This window comes from Erithacus rubecula (assembly GCF_903797595.1).
Source record: "Erithacus rubecula genome assembly, chromosome: 1".
In the NCBI taxonomy this organism is placed as follows: Eukaryota; Metazoa; Chordata; class Aves; order Passeriformes; family Muscicapidae; genus Erithacus; species Erithacus rubecula.
This window is the reverse complement of record NC_136658.1, coordinates 74,417,719-74,440,226: the sequence shown is the minus strand read 5'-3', so window position 1 is coordinate 74,440,226 and position 22,508 is coordinate 74,417,719. Positions and strand designations below refer to the sequence as shown.

The following is a 22,508-nucleotide window of genomic DNA, read 5'->3' as shown; positions in this document are numbered from 1 at the left end:
TGTACTTATAATACACAGAAAAAACCCTGCAGTTTCACCATCAGCCTTTCCCTCATGAAGGCTCAGAGGTTCAATTTTAAGTTCTGGCAACATTAAGTCCTTTGAAAAGAACTTGATGAGCACCAATACCAATGTTATGCAAGTACAGTACCAATCATCTTGCATGCTGAAGTTACTGTTGAAATAAATAAATAAATAAATATTTTAACCAGAAAATAAGACTCACCTACTGTAATACATAATCCTAGCATCTGAACACAGATGACAGATATCATAACAGGATGCAAAGATAAGCAAGAACAACAAAAAGATTTTAAAAACAAAAATGAGATTTACAGGGGGAAGCATTGACCTTTCTTACCAATGCACATTTACACCAACAATGTAAAATGAAATTTGAGGTGAGATACAAGCAAAATCAAGTTGAAGAAAAATATGGGTGGGAGACTGAGGAAACAACAGGGGCATAATGAAAGCAGAATTAAATATCTGGAGATTAGTAATAAACTATTCCCTGTTAGGAACTGTCAGTGAAAGATGACAGATTTTAGGTGTATTTAAAATAATTTCAATTAGGAAAATTATAGCAAATACCTAACTAGCCACCAAAGCACTAACTGTAATTCTGGAACAAAAGCATGAGAAGATACTGTAAACTTAAGGAGGAAAAAAGTATGAAGACAAATATATTGTATGACACAAAATACTACTTTTAACAGAACAAGAAAAAAATTCAAAAGGACACCTTAGAGGGTTGGATATGATATGATCAACTTTTAAATCAGCATGGGTTAGGACTGAGGCATTTAAAAAGTTAGAGAATAAGGTGTTGCTCTCCACACAAGTTTACAATGAAGGGGAAAAATGAGAAGGAGGAGATGGATCCAGAGTTATAAAAACCACTACAATAACAGACACACAGGACACCGATGAGAAAAAGGCAGTTCAAGAATAACAAAGGGGGGGGGGGGGGAAGTTACAGTAGGAAAACAGTAAAAGAAAACGGCATCAGCAAACATTAAGTAACCAGCCTGTAACTTAGATTATAGCAACATGAAAATTCAAATACTGTAACTGCAGACAATGTTACTATTCAGAACATCTGCTCCACTTGTTGCAATCATTCTGTGCATCTCACAGGCTCCACAAGACACTGAGAACTACAGAGCATTCAGATAAAATGCACATTTTGTGCATGTTATTATACCCTTTTCAACAAATCTCCATATTTTGCCATGCTAGCATCCAAATTTTGCTTACTATTTCCTCATACTATACTTTGCTATTCACTCATTTCCATTTTCAAATATCTTTTACCAAAGGACTCGAGATGCACAGACATGATGAATTACTCCCTTAATTACTGCCCTTTTACAGAACAGCCCTATATTATTCTTTGAGTGTTGGGGATGAACAGATGCAGAAAACTCTTTAAATTCTGCAATTTAGTGAACATCAGTAGAAATTCATCTTTGGACAGAAAAAGAATACTTTAGATAAGCACTAATATATGTAATAATTTTCGAGTTCTAGAACGACAATACAGCTAACAAATGGACACTGAGGGACAGAAAAAGGGAGCAGCAAAAGGCATTGTCAGGAAACTGTGAGCAACTCTGCCAACACAACTATGAAACAACATAACCAGAATAAAGGATACAACCAGTTTGGCTGCTAGTTAAAGCCAGAAAAAGTGTCCAACTGGGAATAAGAACAGCATCCAACACCCTGAGACCAGGCAGCATTTCCATTACTGATTCAAAACTCTGCTCTGATAGATATTTTTTTGATATTTTGGACTCTGCTCTCACTCAATCACTTGTAATAGAGTAACTTCTGTCAGAAAGGACCTCTGGAGATCATGTAGTCCAACCTCTGCTCAAAGCAATATCATGACCTTATTGCTCAGTGCCTTGCCCATTCAAGTTTTTAATACTTTAAGGATGAGATTACACAAGCCACCATAGAGTACAAATTTCCCATGTTGCAACCTCCACCCCCTTTGCTCTCATCTAAGAGGATCTAGATGTAGGACCAAGAAAGACACCTGAGTTTTAATTATTAGAACCAGGAACTCAGTTTAGACTACAGCAACGAAGTAGAAACAATGAAACACAATGCTCTGCCATTCACATATTACATACGAAGAATTCCATTTATAATCCTATATAATGAATTTTTGCTGCACTGCCATAAGCAGTCTCCATGAAGTGAAGAATAGTGCTAAATGTTCACTGAGTATTTAGCACATCCAACAACTGGCTACAAAGAGCTACAAGTGCAGCTCAGACATATACACCTGACCTGCTTCAGGGAGACCATTCCATTTCTGTACTTTTGTTGTCAAGGTCCCTGTAAAGCACTGTATCCATCTTATAAGCCATCAGGAAAAATGCTAAATGGGGGAAAATAATACAGTCAATCCACTCCTGAGCCAGGTTCACGAGCCTTCAGAAACTATTAATGGTTAAGAGCAAGATGTGGGTGGGAGAAGCTTTTCAGTAACTTCTCATAGACTATTATAACCTATAATACAGGCCTAGGGCTAATGAATAAAGAAAAAAAATATTAAAAGTATCATGGATAATATAGGAGACACAGAGGATTATGTGCCTATGACTAAGACTGATTTGTATATGACACAATACATCCCTTAGAAATAAACAAATGTTTACTCAGCAAGCTAAAGCAGCACCTCTTAGTGTCAGCAACTTCGAAAGGGGTTAAACAGTATTACCAACAGAATTCAGCCTTTGTAAAATCAGTATTTAGACAACATGCAACTACATGTTCCAAAAGAAAACTTAGATTGAATAAACACACACAAAAAAAAAAACAAAAAAAAAAAAAAAACCAAAAAAAAACACAAACAAAAAACCCAAAGAACAAAAAACAAACAAACAAACAAAAAACAACAAAAAAAAAACCCCACTAAAAAGACTGCAAATACAACTGATTTTTGTTTTCAGCTTCCATGGATATAGTATATTCTGACTTGGCACAACATGACATTGTTACAAGAACACTATAAATCAGTAAGGTACACATGACACTGCCTGGTCAAGGACTGCCTGCCTACCAGAGAAATGAAATTGCAGCATTATCAGCTAAAAGGAAACTGCAAAGACCAATGCTAGACAAAATACTTCAATGCCTTTATTATCCTTGATCTAGGATTACACTGACAGTCTACCTCAAGCAAAAAACAAACCTTTGCAGCTTCTCCATCACTAAGGAAATAAATTAAGACAAATTTGAGATGATCAAACCTTGACAAACTTACTTTTTTTTTTCAAAATAAGACCAATTATGTTTTCACACATTTTCCTGTGAACTCAAGCAGATTTACAGCTAATTTCAACCAATTAGCCTATAAAAAGCAAAAAAAACCCACCCCACAACAAATGTATTGATGTACAAGATTTTCACCTAGGCTATTAATAAAGAGCTTTAATCTCTGCTCTTGCTTTTTTTTTTTTCAAAAAGACAAGAAGGTAAACATTAAAATGAGACAAGCATCACTCTATAAACACCAAAGGGAAATATTTCTACATCTGATCCACATGAAACGTCTGATCACTTAAAATGAGGGCTTACTTTCAATTTCAACACTGTCTTTTTAATGCTTTACAGGGAATTGCAATACATGTGTCTGCTCTTTTGAAGTCTCAACATACACCTAGTCACCTCATCTCCATGATGTACCAGCACTGAGCAAAAACATTTCCTCCAGAAAATGGTTGCTAGAAGAAAGCAGCAGTTAAAACTACATGTCACACATGTATGTGAGAATTCCTCTATCTCGTTGAGAATGAAACTTACTGTTCAGCTAAAAGAAGAAAATACCAACAGTAAATTACAACAGGGAAGACACACAAAATTTAAATATAAATGTTATGGGTTCTATCTCAGAGAAAGCCTTGTTTCCAGTTATCTATTAGCAGAGAAACAATCATCTCTGCAAAAGGTTTCAAGAGACAAGATGACAAGAGAAAATCTCTCCTGATGGAATGAGGAAGAGGATCAAAAGGATAACAGTGAGAAAACTTTAACAGGTAAAGTTTAACAGGTAAAGCAAGAAATGCATGTGCAAGCAGAACAAATGAAGGAATTAATTCACCACTTCCCACAGTCAGGCAGGTGTTCAGCCATGTCCCAGGAAAGCCAGGCTCCATCACATGGAACTGCTACTTCAGAAGATGGCCACCACAGTACTGAACCCCCTTACTCCTTCTTCCTCCAGCTTTATGTACTGAGCCTGATGCCATAAGGTCTGGAATCTGCCTTGGGTCAGCTGTCTCAGCTGTGTTCCCTCCCAGCTCCCTGTGAGGGGCAGAAAGGCCTTGATGCTGTGTAAGCACTGCTCAGCAGTAACCAAAACACCCCTGTGTTATCAATACTGCTTCCAGGGCAAATCCAAAACACAGTGCCAGACCAGCTATTCTGAAGACAACTAACTTTATCCTACCCAAAACCAGCACAGAGGTTTTGATTTTGGGGTGCTATTTTTTTTCTGGTCCATACAAAATTAAAAGAAAAAAACGAAATCACCCAAAGAATGCCGATGAAAACTTTTGATAATTTGGGAAGTAAACCAATAAACAATGAAATGGCAGCTTAGATGAAGCAGTAAAACTAGAACCACTTTTCCCTATACAGCTGATGCTCACCAGTCTGATTATAGCAGTCTGCTATAAGCACCAATTTATAAATGTTCTACAAAATTAAATTTCATGCTTAGAAAAGTTAAGTCTTAAATTTACTTACCAAACATCCCAATAGCTTTAAGTATGCAGGAGAAACTTCAGATCTGTATTTATAATATTATGATTCTATGCATTAGTTAAATTTAAAAAAACCCAAAAAACCTGTCATGATTATTTAATGAAATATGATGAACTAGTAATTTATTTAGAAAGTGAAAAATAGGAAACCTTCGTTCTAGGTACATTATCATCATCAACAAAAGTACTGCACAGAAAGTACAGACAATAAGAATTTTCACATCTCCTGTGTAGCTGAGCAGCAAGTTCTTACATTTTTTGCACATACATTTTTAATAAATAATTAATTTTTCTTGGTTTAGAGGGCATGAGAAATTCAGTACCTGCAACATGTACTTTATATAATTTTTATTTTTACCTATAAATAGTGTAGTGTAAAATCATCTGCCTGTGACTATCATACCCTCACAAAATGTAACACCATGAAAGAGAGAAGCATTACACCTACAGTAATTCCAGTGGGTTTTCACCTACCATGACACTGTACTTACCTTATAATACAGCTGTACATATTAAGCAATTTACAGATGTTTGATACACAAATTGCAAAGCTTCCCTTTCCCAAGTGTCCTTTTCAAACTGCAGGTCTATTGATCAGCATGCCTTGCACAGCAAAAACACTCCCATGCACCAATAATTAAAAAGGTAACACAAGAAAAGCTGCACCATCTTAAAACAGTACAAACTAGTACCTATTCAAATAAATACTGCTAAACAACGCCATTTCAGTCTTCAATAATCAGCTCTTTGCCATGCCTTAGCACACTGTGTGAATATTACAAAAGCTTCAATAAATTTTACCATGTCATAGGTTACAGTAAAATAGACTAAATGAGTCAAAAACCTTTTATCTATCCCAAACTTGAAATGTGCTCTCATGTTTAAATATAAAAACTTTGGTATAATTAAAGTATTACTGAGCATGATATCCATGTTCCTTACGAGACATGGAAAAAGATAACAATGAAAACTAAAATGCAGTAAGATACTTGATATGAATAACACACAATGAAGGAAGATAATATAGTTAGGGGGCCTCTTTTCTACACATATACACAATTTCAATATAGTAACAACGCAAAACATTTTAAATTCTGTTTCAAATAATTAAAACAAATTTGCACAATGGGTGTAGAAAACCACAGAAAAATACTTCAGTATATATCTGGATTTTCAGTTCTCATGGTATTCAAACTTTATTGACAAAGTAATTTTTAAGGCCTATTCAAAAATTGTCTACATTTTAAAAAAATTAAGCTGGCTTTGCAATTCTCAAAATTCTGACACTGTGATATGAAATAAGTAATAGATAACCATTAAAATTCTTTTAGTTACATACTCATGTTCTTGACAATTTCCTAGTCAACATTTGGTCATTCAGTGTGTAAGGAAGTCAAGCGTAGTTAGGTTACTTCAGGTAATAAGTTAGCAATAATTCTCACCTGCATAAAATCCTAAAAGACTAAAAATATAAACTGTTGTATCGAGCTACTTCAACAATACTGAACACAAATATATTTTATTAATACAGCAAGTTGTTAGAAAAAAGGCAAAGTGAACACTTACAAACTCGTAATTTTTTAAGAGAAAAAGAGCAGAAAGTTAGTCTCCATTTTGGCTCATTCTTTGTTATGCAATAAACAGGTTACATTGGCTATGCCAAAATTAGGAATGCAAGATGGCTTTACAGAATTATATCCACTATTTATATTGAATTGATTCATCCCAACTGTGGACTGGGAATTGACAGCTTAATTCTTTAAAACTTCATTTTTATCACAAATGAAAGAAACTGACTTAGAAAGACACAGCTGTGAAATTTCAGTGGTTGACTGATAAAATTTAGGGTGTTTTTCAGTCAGCACAGAAATCGGTGGTGTTCCAACATCACCGTGTATATACTACCAAAGAGAATAAATAAAAAAATAATCCAGATTGCACAGTTTATGGCTGGTGAATATTGTACTGGCAGAATGTTGCTTCAGCTGCCACTGAACTTCTTAGACCAAAGAAAGAAAGGAAAAAAAACCCCAAAACCAACAAAACAACAAGAAAAATAAAATCAAACCTCTTAACTGAAATCCAAAAACACGTCAAAATTTTGCCAACTGGCAATACATGTCAAACTGAACTAAAGGACAATGTTAGTAATACTGCTGCTTTCAAAAAAATCTCCAAAATGGCAAGAAGATTAAATAACAATCATCAAAATTGATTATTATGTAAATAAACTCTTCTTCTTAGGCTTTACTTCTCTTTTAAAAGATCCTTAATATGACCCCTTCTTTAAAAAAAACTGCTCAACAGTTACCTAATGTATGACAGCATCATTGTCTTAGATTTATGAAGAAAGACTCTGCTATATACCATACTGTATTAAATATTTTACTAAAATCCAAAGTATTACAACTTTAATAAATTTAGTTTTAAAAACCATTAAATGTACAGTTTTATTTATATGCAAGTCCATTAAAAAGAACAGCCTCTAGAAGAAAATGGGTGTTGAAATAGTCCTATTTAAAACACAGAAGATCACTACTTTATTGGAGGTGATGATGTGTTTTAAAAGGGCAAATAACAGATTCTTATTAACTGACAGCAAGTGTGTTACTGGCTACTGGAAATACTGAAAGAACTCCATGAGTCTGTATTGTCTCCCCACCTAGGTCTTCTCTGCAGAGTGTTTTTGTGGGGAGGTACCACTGAATTCATGACAATAGGAATGGATATTTGATATTCATATCGCTCCAACATCTGAGCAATCTTCTCACGAGTGACCCCATGCTTATTCCTCCTACAAAAAACAAAACAAAACAAAACAAAAATAATAAATTGTCTGGTATGTTTATAGTTATATACAGTTATGTGTAAGCACATATATAATTCCACGTTACAGTCTAAGAATAAAACCCTCTAAATTCTCAAATTTTTCTGCTTGCTTTTATTACACTATAACCTCATCTCTCAGTATTCAACTTGTGCTTTTACTTTAACAATTCACAGCTGCATATATTGAGTAGCAGAAAACAATACAGTTATTCTTCTTCACACACAAATGTGATATTATTCACTATAACTATGCACCTGAATTACCCTAGAAGGATTTTACTATTTATTAACGAAATTTTACATGGTATACTAGCTAATGAGCGGAGGGATGAATCATAGCATAGACTACTCCTTATGAAAGAAACGTTCAAATAGCATCAAATATGCAACTACACTGTTTCAAGACTTAATGACAGTATTTTCTCATCAAGAAACTTCTCTAGAGAGTAAGAAGCAACTTCAGTTCTGAACTAGAGCAACATGCTCACAATACTTTATCTACTAGTTGTAACTGACCCTAGTAAATTGAGAAATGTACTGAAACACATGTAAGGGAAAAGGCATCAGCAGTGCTGTCCTATTCTTGCAGTGCTTGGTGACCAGCTACTTTCAGAGACAATTTGGTCTATTAAGAACGTGAGCTGTTACACATCACATTAGAATATCTGTACCTCCAGGTATTTATGGAATAGGACCTTAAAATCCATGTTAGCAAAGAATTTCAGTCTCTACCAGAAGAAAACCACAAGCCTCATGCACAATCTGAAAGTCAGAGAATTGACAGAACTGTAACAAAATAATCTAAAAGAGACATAAAACAAGCATGTATCATAACTGAATACTTATTATTGCCAAAAAACCTATTCCAAGCTAAATTATGTCCTCAACAAACAAACAGAGAATAATACATTTTGCACCTTTGTGCTTTCTGCCAGGGACACAAGAGGTATGGGCCTTGCCAACTTTCTCAGTTCTATAGGGGAGAAATCAACACTGGGAACAAACAGGCTATACTGGAAAGATGATATTCCGTACAGAAATATTTTAGAAGACTGATTGCTCACCACCCAGTCCTCTCAGGACTTTATTCAAAATTACATTGCTCCCTTAAAATTGTATTTTATCCGGTTTTTTTCCATGAAGAAAATACTTAAGCAGAGCATTTCTCTCACCCTGAGACAACACCAGAAGCTGGAGCGATCACAGCATGTGGCTTATTGTTTAAATCCTTCTAGTTTCTACATTGTGCTAAAGCAGCCCAGGAGCAGCAGCATGTTGAACTAATCACTTGGTGAGTCTTAGCAGTTTTGATTTTATTCACAAATATGAACAAGGTCAATGGTAGAGGTAAAAGTCAACCCTCTAGAAATACATGGATTTTATAAAGCACTTGACATTCATGACTGACAAAAAATGAGAAGGGCAAGTCTAAGTTTTTTAATGCCAAATGCTGGAAGTAGAAAGTTATTCAATATTTTCCCTTAGTACTCCTAGAAAAAAATTACAGCTCAAGTGCTCTGGACATAAAGTGCACACTCATCCACAATTGAATAAACTTGTGTGTAATCACTTCATAAAAGAGGAAGTACTTTTCCTTGCAGAATAAGACAGGATAATAAAATCACCCACAGCAAAATTGCATCAAGCATAGAAACTGATTTAAAAAAGGAAATCAATTTGCTGTATAGTGTCATTTAATACTGGTATCTCCTCGTCAGGCATGTCCTCACTCATTCTTTGGCAGCTTGGCTATGCTGAGAGAGCACAAAGTCATCTATCTGAACCAAAGCACACATAGCAGCAAAATTTCTAACAGATGGGAAGAGGAAGACTGTTTTGTGTGCAGGAACACAGAATCTATTGACAAAAGCAAAGTTCTGCCACTATTAAATGTTTCCATACTATTCTCCACAACTGCACCCTCAGCAAGCTTGCTGATGAAACAAAACTGAAGAGCTGTCTCCCAAATAAAGAACAACATGAAAACTTACATCACCACCTTTCTTAAATTCCTAAAAAAATAAAGTTTCCAGACAAAGGGCCTCTGTTTAAATATTTAAAGCAACGAGAACTGCTAAAATATTTTAGGAACCTTCTAAAACCGGTAATAGTGCTTCACAGTTCAAGGGTTTTGCTCTGGGAAAGAATATCCCTGAGCTGGTTTGATACCTCACAGATTACTAAAGCAGATATATCTGAGACCAAAGGACATTATCCAGGAAGAATAAGCAGCTTCCCAAGCATTCTCAGAACCCAGAAGTACAATGACCCATGTTCAGCAGTACTCTAAGTCACGTGACACGTATAATAAAATTTTAATGCTGATATTTTGGGCCAACACGATGGAGCTGGTATTTATTTGTCTACTTGTTTATCCACAAAACTTTCTCTACAGTAAGAGAAACCTTACTTTTCTAATTCTTCAGGATCAAACTTCCACCAAGTATTTGGTTCATGGAATTCCACTCTGTATCCTTTTTCTAGAGCCTGTAGCAAGCAAAGAAATATGTGTGATGTTTATCCTGCTCACATAGAACATAAGAAAAAAAAAAAAAAAGGACAAGAATATTAAACAGATGCAACAGCATTACTTCACTTACCCCTAACCTGTCAGCTTTCGTTGCAGGCTAAGCAAATTGAACCAAGCCAATAGTTGAATTATTTAAACCACTGCCACACCAACTACTAAACATTATCAATAAGCAGTTTCTCTTTTTAAAAACTTGAGTAAAAATGTTTCTGGAAAAAGCACATCAACTTATCACATGCAAGGGTAAGTTTGAAAAATTGTTACAGGTGACAATCATGCAACAAAACCTACCACTTCCACGTAAGGCTTCATTTCCCAGGCCTGAGTATTAGTGTTGTCTATTATAACTGGAGATTTTCCCTGTTCCATTGCTTGCTTTGCTGCAATGAAAAATTGTGCAAGTTAATAAACCACATGTAGCTCAAACAACAAAAAAATAATCTGGCCGAGGTTTTCTTTCACTAATCTATTCTGACTGAAATACTCTGTTCTAAAAGAAAGAATAAAAGGTACAGGCAGGAATGAAAAGAAGTAGAAATAAGAACCTAATACCCAAAGAAACATGGTTATCTATTTTTAACTCTGAACCCTGTAGAAGTTCAAAATTTAACGCATATATATACATGAATTAAAGCATAATAAATATCTGAAATACTGCTATATGTGCTTTGCTACAATATATATACTCCTTTTCATAGAGACTCTTAATACTCATACATGTTATGCTACACTTTTATTTCCTCTATGCAACACAGCTTAATAGGATGCCTTTTATTCATTCCAACCTCTCTTCCGGTTCCACTCATGGGCATCACCAAGCTGAGCAGCATTATAGGTGTATCCATACTGCTGACGAAAATAATCATCGGTGCTGAGCACAACGCCATCACAACTCTGACCAAGCAGAACACTGTTAAGAGAAAACACAGAAATATATTCACTTTTGATTTCCAGATAGATTAATATGTTCAAGAAATATGAACTGTGACCTATTTCTGAACTTCTTGCAAACTTCATGCAGATTTATAAAAATCACACTCATATATATTACCAATAATACTAATCCAAATCAAAGCAATGTTTCCTCTCTCTACTATTTCTGTGTTTGTTTCTTCTCTGCCCCCAAAAGATGTTTATATCCAACCAATTTTACAACGATACTACAATAACTGAATGTATTTGGCTAACATTTTCCATCTCAATCCACATTTGGAAATATGTCTAGAAAGCAATCTGATCATGAGAACTCGTCATTCTGCCAAATGTAAACCTAGTTTCAGAAAGTCCTTGGAAATTGTCGTTTAAAGGGAAACCTTATATAATGGAGACAACAGTACAATTCTTTTTAAAGTCCAGCCTACAGAATAGGTGTATATAGGATTTTAAGCCTCCTTGTCTCTTTTTAATTCCATGGCATATTTAAATCTGAAAACAGGTAACAGCCAGTAGTGCCAAAGAGCATGTAGAGGCCACTGCAACACTGAGATATCACTGTCCTATGGAAATTCAGGTAACTATTCCAGCTCCAGAAATAAGCAACATACCCACAGGCTACAAAAGCCAAACTGCACTAGCAGTGTGTGGGACTGCACTATTGCTGAGGTGGCAGGAACAAAAAAGAATTGGCCAGATCCCAAATAACTTAGAGGAACAAAGACATGCTAGTTCTAAGTTATCAAACTTTCCCATACGTATCTACATGAAGAGGCACTTAAATGTAATCCCTACACAGGAAATTTGCTATGTTTTGCCACCTGTCACCAACAACAGTCCATTATGGATCACAGTTTAATAACTGTGACACTATCACATGCTGGATTATACTCCTATAAGTTTACTGTCCCACAACTATGTTGCTGGTTATTTTTGCTTTTCAGATACAGACATACAGACAACCAAATTCAGATTACTAAAGACCAGAAGAAACTACTAATAGTGCAATGTCAAGTAACATGATCAAAGCTGCATTACAAACTGTTATTTCCTCCTTGTTCTTCCTTTTCCAGAGCTTTAGGGCTGCTTCAGGACAAACAGCAATGCTATTTGAGAAGTGCACCCACTTTATTTGAACACTGATAAATACCTGGTTTTTTAGAACCTAGATTTTTCAATAGGGTGTGTATTACACTGGTTTAGAAGAGTGAGAGAGGATTAATAATCTATTTTTGTTCTAAATAGATTGAATGGCACTAGTAAATCATACATCACACACAGCATCAATTTTTTTATCCCTCTTTGTCTCTTGTATAAAATATTTAACAAATTTATATTCATTAAGTTACTTGGCTGTGATTTCACACTTGGCTCAATTCTCTTATTTACAGTAAGCTACACTTGCCTATTAATAGTGCTAGAAAAACTGGAAAATCTTCCACATTCACTCCTTGTGTGCTGAATGTATATACACAGATCCTAAAGAACCATCTGCCTTAATAAAAAAAGACATCAAATAATATCTGGGATTCTTCTATTGGCTGAGTAGGTGGACACACCCCTACAGCTCCTAGAGGCCTGAGCATCAGGTTTCTATAGGAATACATCAACTGGCAATCAACACTGACGAGACACTGATTTTCATCTTTATTTCTAAGAACTGACACTACTTGCTCATGTTCTGAAGAATAACTCTCTTACTCAAATTCTTTTGTTGTATCTTCCAAACACCATTAGTAACAATAAAGAAATACAGTGACAAGGGTTCAGAAATCTTGCACACCCATCAACAAAGTGCAAATATTCTTGAAATAGTTTGATAGTATTCTTTAAAGTTCAGAATACACCACAATTATTAATTAACCAATATAAGTGAAATAACAGATTTAATATAATAAACTGTATTTGCAATAATCCTAAATCCATAAAATTTGAGAAGGCAAAATAGTTACCAAAGAGGGTAAGAGATCCTTTATCCCATACATAAAACACAAACTATCACAAAGTCACAAGTTCATGAACTGAAAACTTCAAATATTCCAGGCATGACTGGAACCTCTTTCTAAATTGTGAAATTAAATCATAAAGCATAACATTTTAAAAGCCTGACAACTACCTCTTTCAGAATTTACATATTTAAACTTCTAAAATTCAAAGCAGAAAACTGGTTGACATCATATGGAATAATTCATTTACCTCTAATAATTGTTTGGAAATAAAAATTTATTCCAGACCCATGCACTAGAGAACAGAAAGAACAAAAAGCCTATCTATAGAAAGCATCATTATTATCTAAATCCACAGAGATAATATTCCAGTTTTAGGAGATAGAAAAAGAAAAAAAGATACATGTATTTCTAATGAGAGTCAAATGACAGATTAGTCAGCATCTGTATGCACCCATGCTTGAAATGAGTAGCATATTATTCAACCACTGTAATACATCTTCACCATAAACCTTCCCTCCAAGCAAACACACACCTTTGAACACATCAGGACTTTGAAATTAAAGCAGCTCACCTACTTCTTCCAGAAATGCTATCTGATCTATAAGAAGCTATTATCCTGACATACAAAAATCTCATGTTGGAACCAAAATATTAACTAGTCAGCAAATCAATACACATTTTTTCCAATGCATGTGCGCATGCATGCACACACAAAAATCTTTTTTCTTCAAAACTAAAATGGTCCCCAAATCTGTAACCTCTATAGCCTACTTTGATAAATGATTTTATTATTAAAAAAAGATAACTCAATCTAATAATTCACCTATTTAAAATTACTAGCATATCATGGATGAGGAAAAAAGTAGGCAATACCCAAATATAGTTTCAAAATACACAGCATTAGTGAGCTGTGTAAATGCTCCTCTAAAAGTGGTGCTTAAATAAATACTGTAAAAATGCTTAAATAAATATATAATTAGAAACAACACCACACCACTGTTCCTACATTCAGTTATAAACACCAACTCTCACTCTTCCCTTCAGAAGATTTTGCTTTGAAGAAGAATGGTACCAGAGAAAGACAACTGTCTTTATACATTACTGGATTTAATTAAAAACTGAAAAACAAATATTGGTGTAACTTAACAAGTCAATTTCATTAAGCTCCCTGTTTTTCCAATTAATGCTTAGATATTTATGGAGAAAAGGCAAATTGCAATTGCTGTCAACTTCAGTAGCAAAATATTTTAAAAATACAAGTCTCTTTTCCTGTAATTTTCCCAGGACTGTAAGATCACATTATCATTTCTAATTGCAGCAGACTTTGGTTACTTGGGCTAAAGCTACTGTTGAGTATCTGTCTGGCCAAACTGTTTTCAAACATTTTTAACTAAATGCTCAATCTCTTCCAAAACCAAGGAAAAAGCAGAGCATTTGTATAGCATTTTGTTATTCCAAGTTTTTCTCTGAGAAGCTTTGGATTGAGGAAGCGAAATCTGACACAGTACATGTGTTTGTTTGCCCTGCAAAAACTTCATAAATCTGTCCAAGGTATACAACTTTAAAATGTCACGTGCACAGCAAACAGTACTGAAAAGAACTTATGATTCTCACTGCAGTAAACCCAATCCTGAACAGAGCAATCTGGCTGTGGCAGGAAGCTGATTCAGGATCAATACTGCATTACAAGAACACATTTGCCCCAACACATTAATGGAAATAGAAGGAACAAAATTTTCGTAAAATAGGAGGACACAGGAAGCATCGTGGTATAAACACTGAAACAAGCAACTTGGTACTGGCAGCAGAGCTAGGAAACAGGGCCAAGGCAAAGAGTGAAGCAGAGATGCTTGGTATAATGAAATTGGGAGGGAGATCGTACCACTGCCTGAAACAGGGAGAAAATGAATCTGGAAGAAACACAAGAGAGACTGAATTGAAGAAATCAGTTTAGAACTTAGAAGCAGATATGAGATTAGTGAGCACAGACCAAAAGCCATGATTGGAAATGAAGAGGAAAACAAAAATGGAAATGGATGGTTAAGAAACAGGATTTCATAGGAGCCTCAGGGACTAGGATTGTCTAAGTCAGGTGGACATAGGTAATAAATCCATGAGATGAGGGGAGCTCCCCAATGAGCCAGAGATGGCTGATGTTATGTTCATATTTAAGGCAAGTAAAGACAAAGAACTAATGGCTGCTTAACCTCACCTAAGCTCTGTTCTGGAAACAATGGAGTGCATCCTCAGAATCTATTTCCAAACACGTTAAGGAAATTGAGGAACCAGGAAGAGCCAATGTGGGGTTTGCAACAGACAAATCATTCTTCATTGACCAGAACGCCCCCTCTGATGAAACAAGTGCCTTTGTCAATAAGGACCAAGTGATGAATCAGAAATTATCAAAGCTTCCAACATCATCTCCCAGCCAGAAACAAGCAGAGAACAACCAAGGACATAGCCAGAACCACTTTTTTCAGTATCTTCATCATTAGCCTGGACGATGAGGCAGAGAACTTGCAGATGACACCAATTCAGCAGTGACTGTCAACACTGAGCTGAACGGTGAAGCATCTATCCAGAAGGCCACAGAGAAACCTGACACTTGGGCTAAGCAAAACACCACAAAGCTCAACAAGGACAGAATAAAGCTCTACAAATGATGAAACCTAAGCCTCAGCACAGGCAGGAAAGTGACTGGTTGAGCAGCTATGTTGAAAAGAGTCTGAGGATTACAGTGGACATCAAATGAGATGAGTGAATCAAAGGTGGGGCAAATCACCACCTGGGCTTTAGCAGAGGAAGCATGGCCAGTAGAACACCTGAGAAGGTACCACCCACACTCTGCCTGCCTCTTGTGCAGTCAATTCTGAAATACTGTGTCCAGTGTGGGACTTCCCAGTTCAAAAGACATGCTGAAAAACATGAGAGGGCTGAAAAGATGGCTACCAAGATGGCTACAGGCATACAACCTCCAAGGAGAGATTAACAGCAGCTGGGTTTGATTAGTCTGGCAGTGGAGGCAGTAAAAGGTCTGATGTCAGCCTACTACAGTGAATAAACTTCTCCCTTATCAGAAGGGAAGCTGCAAAGAAGATGAGCTATATTCTACCGTGTAACAACACATGTTATTACACGGGACATGCAAATTACGGCTTGGGAACTTCAGTCTGGAGATCAGGAAGAACATCCTTACTAAGGTGGTTTGTACTGCACTAGAGAAGTTTGGTGAGACCATAGAAATCTCAAAGATATGCCTGACCTGCTCCAGTGATGGTGACAGACCTTCTCCAAGCAGAACAATGGACTAGTTCACATCCACTATCTCTTCCAAATAATGTGCCTGAAACTCCAATAGCTTAGTTGGAAGAGTCAAAATTTAAAAAAACCCAAACTTTGGTGGAAGATTCCAGACAGACACAAGTCAAGTTTGTGAGCATGAAGAAAAGTGTCTGTACTTAAGAACCCTTACTCAGCGCAAAACACAAATAGAAATTTGAGATTCCAAGGTCTCACTACCAGCTCTGCTGTCATCTCCTGTTTGGGAAACCCACTTGCAAGATACACCTCATTCCTCTCTAGTGCTGATCCACACCAACAGCGTCAGTTTTCTCCTTTTCCTTCACAGTTATTTTACAGCACAAATGGTAGAGGTTTGTCTGCAGGTGCCAAAAATGCTGAATCTGCAAAGATACCTGTGGGTACTCCTCTGACCTCAGATATAACATCATTGCTGTCCTAATCTACACTGCAGAATTCCATGATGCTACATAGAAAAACACGTTCAAACATGTTTATTAAGACTTAACTAATAATAAAAATATTTTCCCCATTGGTACTCATTTATTCCGGGGTGTTTTTTCCCCAAGGAATCCAAGATCCATGATTTCATGGGAATTAATAATTGCAACCAAGCATTAAACACATGGAACTGCATGTAATTGAATACACTGAAAAACAAGCCCCATGCCATTCAAATTCTGCACTCACTTTTGGTAACTATTCTTAACCTTGATCTCATAGTGCTCACTTTCCCATCTGCTAAATAAAACTAGTAACTGATCTCACTAATGAGACATTAAAAAAAAAGCACAAATACATGTTCTTAAAAACCTGAAAATATTTAGAATTTTTCAGTTAATATGAGTCATATTTTTGGAGAAAGATTTAGAGATAATTTAGCACACCAAACATGGAAAACAAGTATATTCGGTATCTTCATAATAAGTATTGTCCAATCTCTGAACTGAAAGAGGCAGGACTTTTTCCACAGGGTTATTAAAAAATTATTTTATGTTGCTTTCATATATTAAAGGACTTATTGCAGTAATACCAACTGGGGACATGCAGCTTCAAAAATGCAGGTTTGCAAAATACAGCAATCAGTAACTTTAAAAAAATTATAGTGAAAATTACTGAAACATGCAAAACAAACACCTATTAGAGATTTATAGCTGTAATATGAAGATGACTGTCTCCTAAATATCAATCCACTCATAGAATATTACTCTTTTACATAAAAAACAAATAAGAACATAATCACTTTATCTATTTCACAGACTCCTCACATACAACAGATGATAACTACAGAAGACATCCCGTCTGTGATGTAGCTTCTGGATGAAACTCAATTAGTAAATACTGATTTAGCAACTTCTTTTTTTTTTATATACACAAGAGCAACTTATTTTCACTTAATACAGGTAGCATCTGCACTCTGTTCACTTTTCATGCTTTTTAAAATAGGCCAAAAAGCACAAAAGGAAAATCCAAGTTGAAGGTTGTATCTGCTTTTAATCTTGTCAGACTTTAACAAGCATATTCTGAAGAAAAAAATAATACTTTTCTTGTTCATTGTTCACAAATAGGGAAGAGCAATTGACAGATCATACTGTGAAAAAAAGGGAATGACATAATGCTCAGCTTCATCAATACATCAAAATAATTATTTTCAGAGCAGCAGCATTCTTCTAAAGGCCTTTGAAAATTTTTGCATGGGCATGAAAAAGGACTTTTGATTCATACAAATTGACTGATAAATTTGATGGGAGATTTTTTTTTAAATTAGGGAATTTAAGAATTAAAAAAGCAGCAGACCATCACATACTACTATGAAAATTTCAGAATAAAAGACTATGCATTTAATGGATGGTTAACACTTTAACACAGAGGAGCTCTTGTTCATCAAAACTCCGAGGGAAACAAAACCCCAAGTAAATCTTAGTATTTACTGCCACTTGCACTCTGTAAGTACAAATAAGAGAATTAAACTACTGCATTTTAAGAGTCTAATTTACAAATGAAAAAGTTCCCTTAGTGCTTACAGATATATTTAAATTCTTTAAAAATTTTACTTGAATAAACTTCTCAAGCTTTAATTCTTTACTTACCGAGAAAGTGTTGATTTCCCTGAACCTGGTAGGCCTCTTAAGATTAGAAGCAATTTCTGTGAACAACTGAATCTTTCTTCAGATAACTGCAATGAAGAAAATCTGTGCATTCCTTCTGTAGTGTCAGCTTTTGGATCCCTCCAACACCCTTCTCTGGTTTCACAGAAACCACTACTTGGGAGTCCAATCTGATCATTATTCCCATTCCTGAAGACTGGAGTAGTATGGATGTCAGTATGACCAGAATAGCTGGTATTCTGATCAAGCAATGGACCATGACTGTTGGTATCAGTATTTCCACGGTAGCAATGGTAACTGTTGTAAGAAAGTCCCGCATTCTGAGAAGGGGGAACATTTGGGATTCGTGGTGGGGGATCAAATATCTGAAAATGGGATTGATGGTTTAATCTAGGAGGAAAAGGTCCCTGAGGTTTTTGGAAAGATGCTCTAGTCTGCCAAGCAGGTCTGAATTCAGGCACTGAGCAGTTCCAAGCATCTACCTGGCCATTAAAGGCATTTTCAGCTTTCCAGCCACCTGTTTCCACAACTAACTGCTGCTCACTGTTTGTTTTCTGACTGTTCAGTTCCCCCAAAGAACACTGACTATTCTCGTAAAATGGCTGTGGGCTCACCGAAAGTTCAGGTTGATAATTCTCTTGTGAGCTTTGACTAGATTTAAATGGAGTGTGTTGCTCCTGAGAAATTTCAGTTTCTTTTTCCTGAATATTAGTGTCTAAATTTTCATTTTCCAGCTGGTGAATTTCTTTATAGAACTGATCCAGTTCATCATCTATTTCTGGTACAGTGGCTGAAACAGCAGGCATCTTCTTCACCTCCTTTCTTTCACATTTGTTTTCATGTAATTCATTCTCATCTCCTTCAGTGTTCCATTCATTGCAATTGCCAGATTTGTCCTGTTCATTACTTTTGGGAGGCTTGTAAATAGGTCCTATAAAATCTTTGCTTGTAAAAAAGTCTTCATCTGATTCATTTCTATTTACTAAGAATGACGTACTGCTTTTCTCAATATTATCTTCATCAGCATTATTTGTAACAGAAGGGTCTCTCTCTTTTTCAGCTTTATACTCATTTACTGATGCAAATGGAGGATTTATATTCTGCACAGTTTCCAAATCAACTGGCTGACTAAGCACTGGATTACTTTCAGGGAGAACTTCATTCAAGGATCCCAAGGCACCAGTAGGTATCTCCTCTTGCTTCTGCATTTCACATTGCTCTTGGTTATCTAAGGCACACGTAGATATCAAACCATTTGATTTTCTCTCAACATCCATTTTCTTCTGAGTACCTTTGTTATCATCCGCAGGGAATTTCTCACAAGCTCCTTCGGTTAACTTCATTCTTTTAGAATATGGTCTAATTCTGATTTCGTCTTGACACTCCAAGAGTCTTACTGTATTTTCAGCATGAAACATCTTAGAAAAAAACAATGAATACATTATCAGCATAAACATTTGTGAAGTCAAGTATAAAAAAGCTGAAGTTATTCAGGCCTATAACATCACACACACTCTGCATGGTCACAACTAGAATGTACTCACCCAGAAGAAAAACAGACATCATCTACCAGAAGTATGGTTTAAACGAGACACTACTTATTGCTCATCTTTAATAATGTTATTATGGTTCTGATTTTGGAACTACTAAAGACTTTTGTTAGGAACCAAGACCATTTGCTTACATCTCTTGTAAAATTAAACACACACAAAAAAACCCCTGTCCTAAACAGACTGCATTCTAAGAAACCACTAAGTTCCAGACAGGCTCAGAGACAAGCTGTTACAAAGCAAGATGGCATTAACCACTGTGGCATGCCCACCCATTAGTCTGGATTTCTTGAATTTTGACGTCTACACAGTATGCAATAAAGAGCAAATTCTTCCCTTCCAAATAAACGTTAGTTTTAAACAAGAAAGAACATGTTTCTCCTACTGGAAGGTTTATCTACTGTTTTCTGAAACATTTCAACTCTTTTATAGAACTAAATATTAACAAAGTGTCTCATGCCCTCCATCCTGGACAAGAAAATAATATTTCTTCATCTGAAAAGAATCTATATGTAGTGTTATGACAAGATTTGTAAGTAATCATTACCCCCCTTCATGTCGACTTGCAAAACTGACAAGGAAAGCTGTTACTCCAGGCACTTTCTCACCTACCATCCAAAGGAAGAGAAATCTGCCATTCTCAATCTCAAACTGGCTAAACCAAGGAGATTTTGCTGTCTGCACTTGACTTTAGCACCTGGAAGAAAACATTACTGTCAGAAGGAGAAAAAACATGGCCATGCAATTGTCTCTCTTCCTCAGAATTGCTACCATGTTCTCTCCCCCCTCAAGATTTATGTTTTATGTACACCTCCAGCTTCTTAGCTCTTAATTTTTGTACATAAGAAAGCAAGTATAACATTACTACTAAGCACTGAGTCTATCCCCATCTATTAAAACAAAGTTACTCTGCCTCCACTCAAAAACAGTATTGGGGTAAAAAAGTTACTTTATCGGCTTCTATGTCCTCATCTTCTTCTGGGATGGTGCTTATTTTAAGACGACCCGATTTCCTGAAGTGGAATTCAAACAGCAACTATGTGAACACTTGCTGCATGACAAGATCTCCAATGACACAAAATGCTGCTCTGTGACTGTCCCACATATGAATATCCTTGCTTGCTAATCTCTAAAAGACTTTTGCTTACTATACTTGGAGAGTGAAGCTGCATGCAAAAGCATATACCCGCGTCCTTGGTGAGGACAGAGTAAGCATGCTCAAGGGAAGTGCAGTCTCTCTGACACTCAGCTCTTGAATGGGGAAAGTTCGGGTCTATATCGTTTCTGTAAGAGCTGGTTGTAAACGCTGAACCATGCTTGCATTTTAAGTGACCTGTGAAACATCCAGAAGGCTCAATCGACTAACTCAAGGCCTTGAACTCCACCTGTACAATACCTATCCCAAACAGAAAAATAAGGCCTATTTGGCAGAACCTAGAGCCATGGGAACTGGCTGGCTTTCCTCGCACGGTGGGTACGGCGGTCGCAAGGCACACTGCGCCAGGACACACCTGGGAGCCGGGGAAGCAGGCGCTGCTCCCACACCGGGATGGCCGCGGCGTGTCCGAGCCGAAAGCGCGGCCGCCGGCCCCACGCCTCAGGGAAGTGTATCAGCCACTCCATCTCTCCCTTCCCCACGGCGCAAATCCCACTCCTTCCCGCCCACACAAACACCAGCCTCAGCGCGGCGCCCACGACACACAACCTCAGAAGCCGCCGGCTCCTGCGCGCTGACACGGCCATCCCCAGCTGCTCCTTCGCCGCCCGGCGGTGGCACAGGTCGATGGCAGCAGCGGCGGTGGCGGAGGAGAAGCGGCTTCCCTTGGCGGCCCGGCCGAGCAGCAGCCGCCGCAGCCACACGCGGGGGAGGACAGGAACCTCAAGGCAGCGGCTCCCGGCCGCCGGAGGGGCAGCGCCGCCGACCCCCGCTGCCAAGATGGCGCCGCCTCCCGCTGCCCCTTCACCCCGCGCGCGGCGCCGCGAGGGGCGGGAGCGGGCGGAGCTTTCCCCGGGCGCCGCTCTGCGCGGCGGGAAGCGCCAGCGCCGGGGGGGACTCGGCTGCGCCACCCGCCCTCGGGCGGCCGCCTCTCGGCTTTAGGTGGCGTTCTGGGCTTTCTGAGGGAGCGCCAACGCCGTTCAGGTGAGGACTGTCCCTAGTGAAAAAGCTGCCCAAGTTTCTTACACGTTTGTTGTATACTTAATGTTTTCCCTCCTGCATGTATAAAGTAAAATTTTAATAGAATGTGACTACTTCTTTTTTTTTTTTTTTTAAATCTTGTGATACTCTGCAAGGCAAACCACGTTTTTCCTAAAAAATCTCCCTCAGTCTTCTAACAGTAATTTCCCAAATTTCATTAGTGCACGCAAGAGCTCCAGTAAGTGATGCACCCCTTCTAAATACCTGCGTTTATTCTTTCACATCACCCACATGGATTATGAAGGTTTTAAAGTACAGGATTTGTAAAGTCGCTGCAATCTGTTTATTTGCTATAAATGGTAGAAAGAAAACTGGTCAAATCCATTGG

At 37.1% G+C, this 22,508-nt stretch overlaps 1 protein-coding gene across 3 annotated transcripts in view; it reads right to left on the bottom strand.

Moving 5' to 3' along the window:
- Nucleotides 1-21,945, bottom strand: part of LOC306804633 (uncharacterized protein) — a 40,011-nt gene extending 18,066 nt beyond the window's left edge. For 2 of the 3 annotated variants that reach the window (XM_079311470.1, XM_079311472.1), the window contains exons 1-7: nt 21,689-21,945; nt 20,596-20,680; nt 18,416-19,851; nt 10,929-11,053; nt 10,435-10,523; nt 10,024-10,100; nt 7,447-7,578 (exon numbers count right to left, since the gene is read on the bottom strand). In XM_079311470.1, the coding sequence (XP_079167596.1) occupies nt 7,447-7,578; nt 10,024-10,100; nt 10,435-10,523; nt 10,929-11,053; nt 18,416-19,851; nt 20,596-20,598 (1,862 nt within the window). In that variant the 5' untranslated portion in view covers nt 20,599-20,680; nt 21,689-21,945. Of the gene's footprint in view, nt 1-7,446; nt 7,579-10,023; nt 10,101-10,434; nt 10,524-10,928; nt 11,054-18,415; nt 19,852-20,591; nt 20,681-21,688 lie in introns of all 3 variants that reach the window. The other variant, XM_079311471.1, reaches the window with a different exon arrangement.
- Nucleotides 21,946-22,508: the final 563 nt, after the last annotated feature.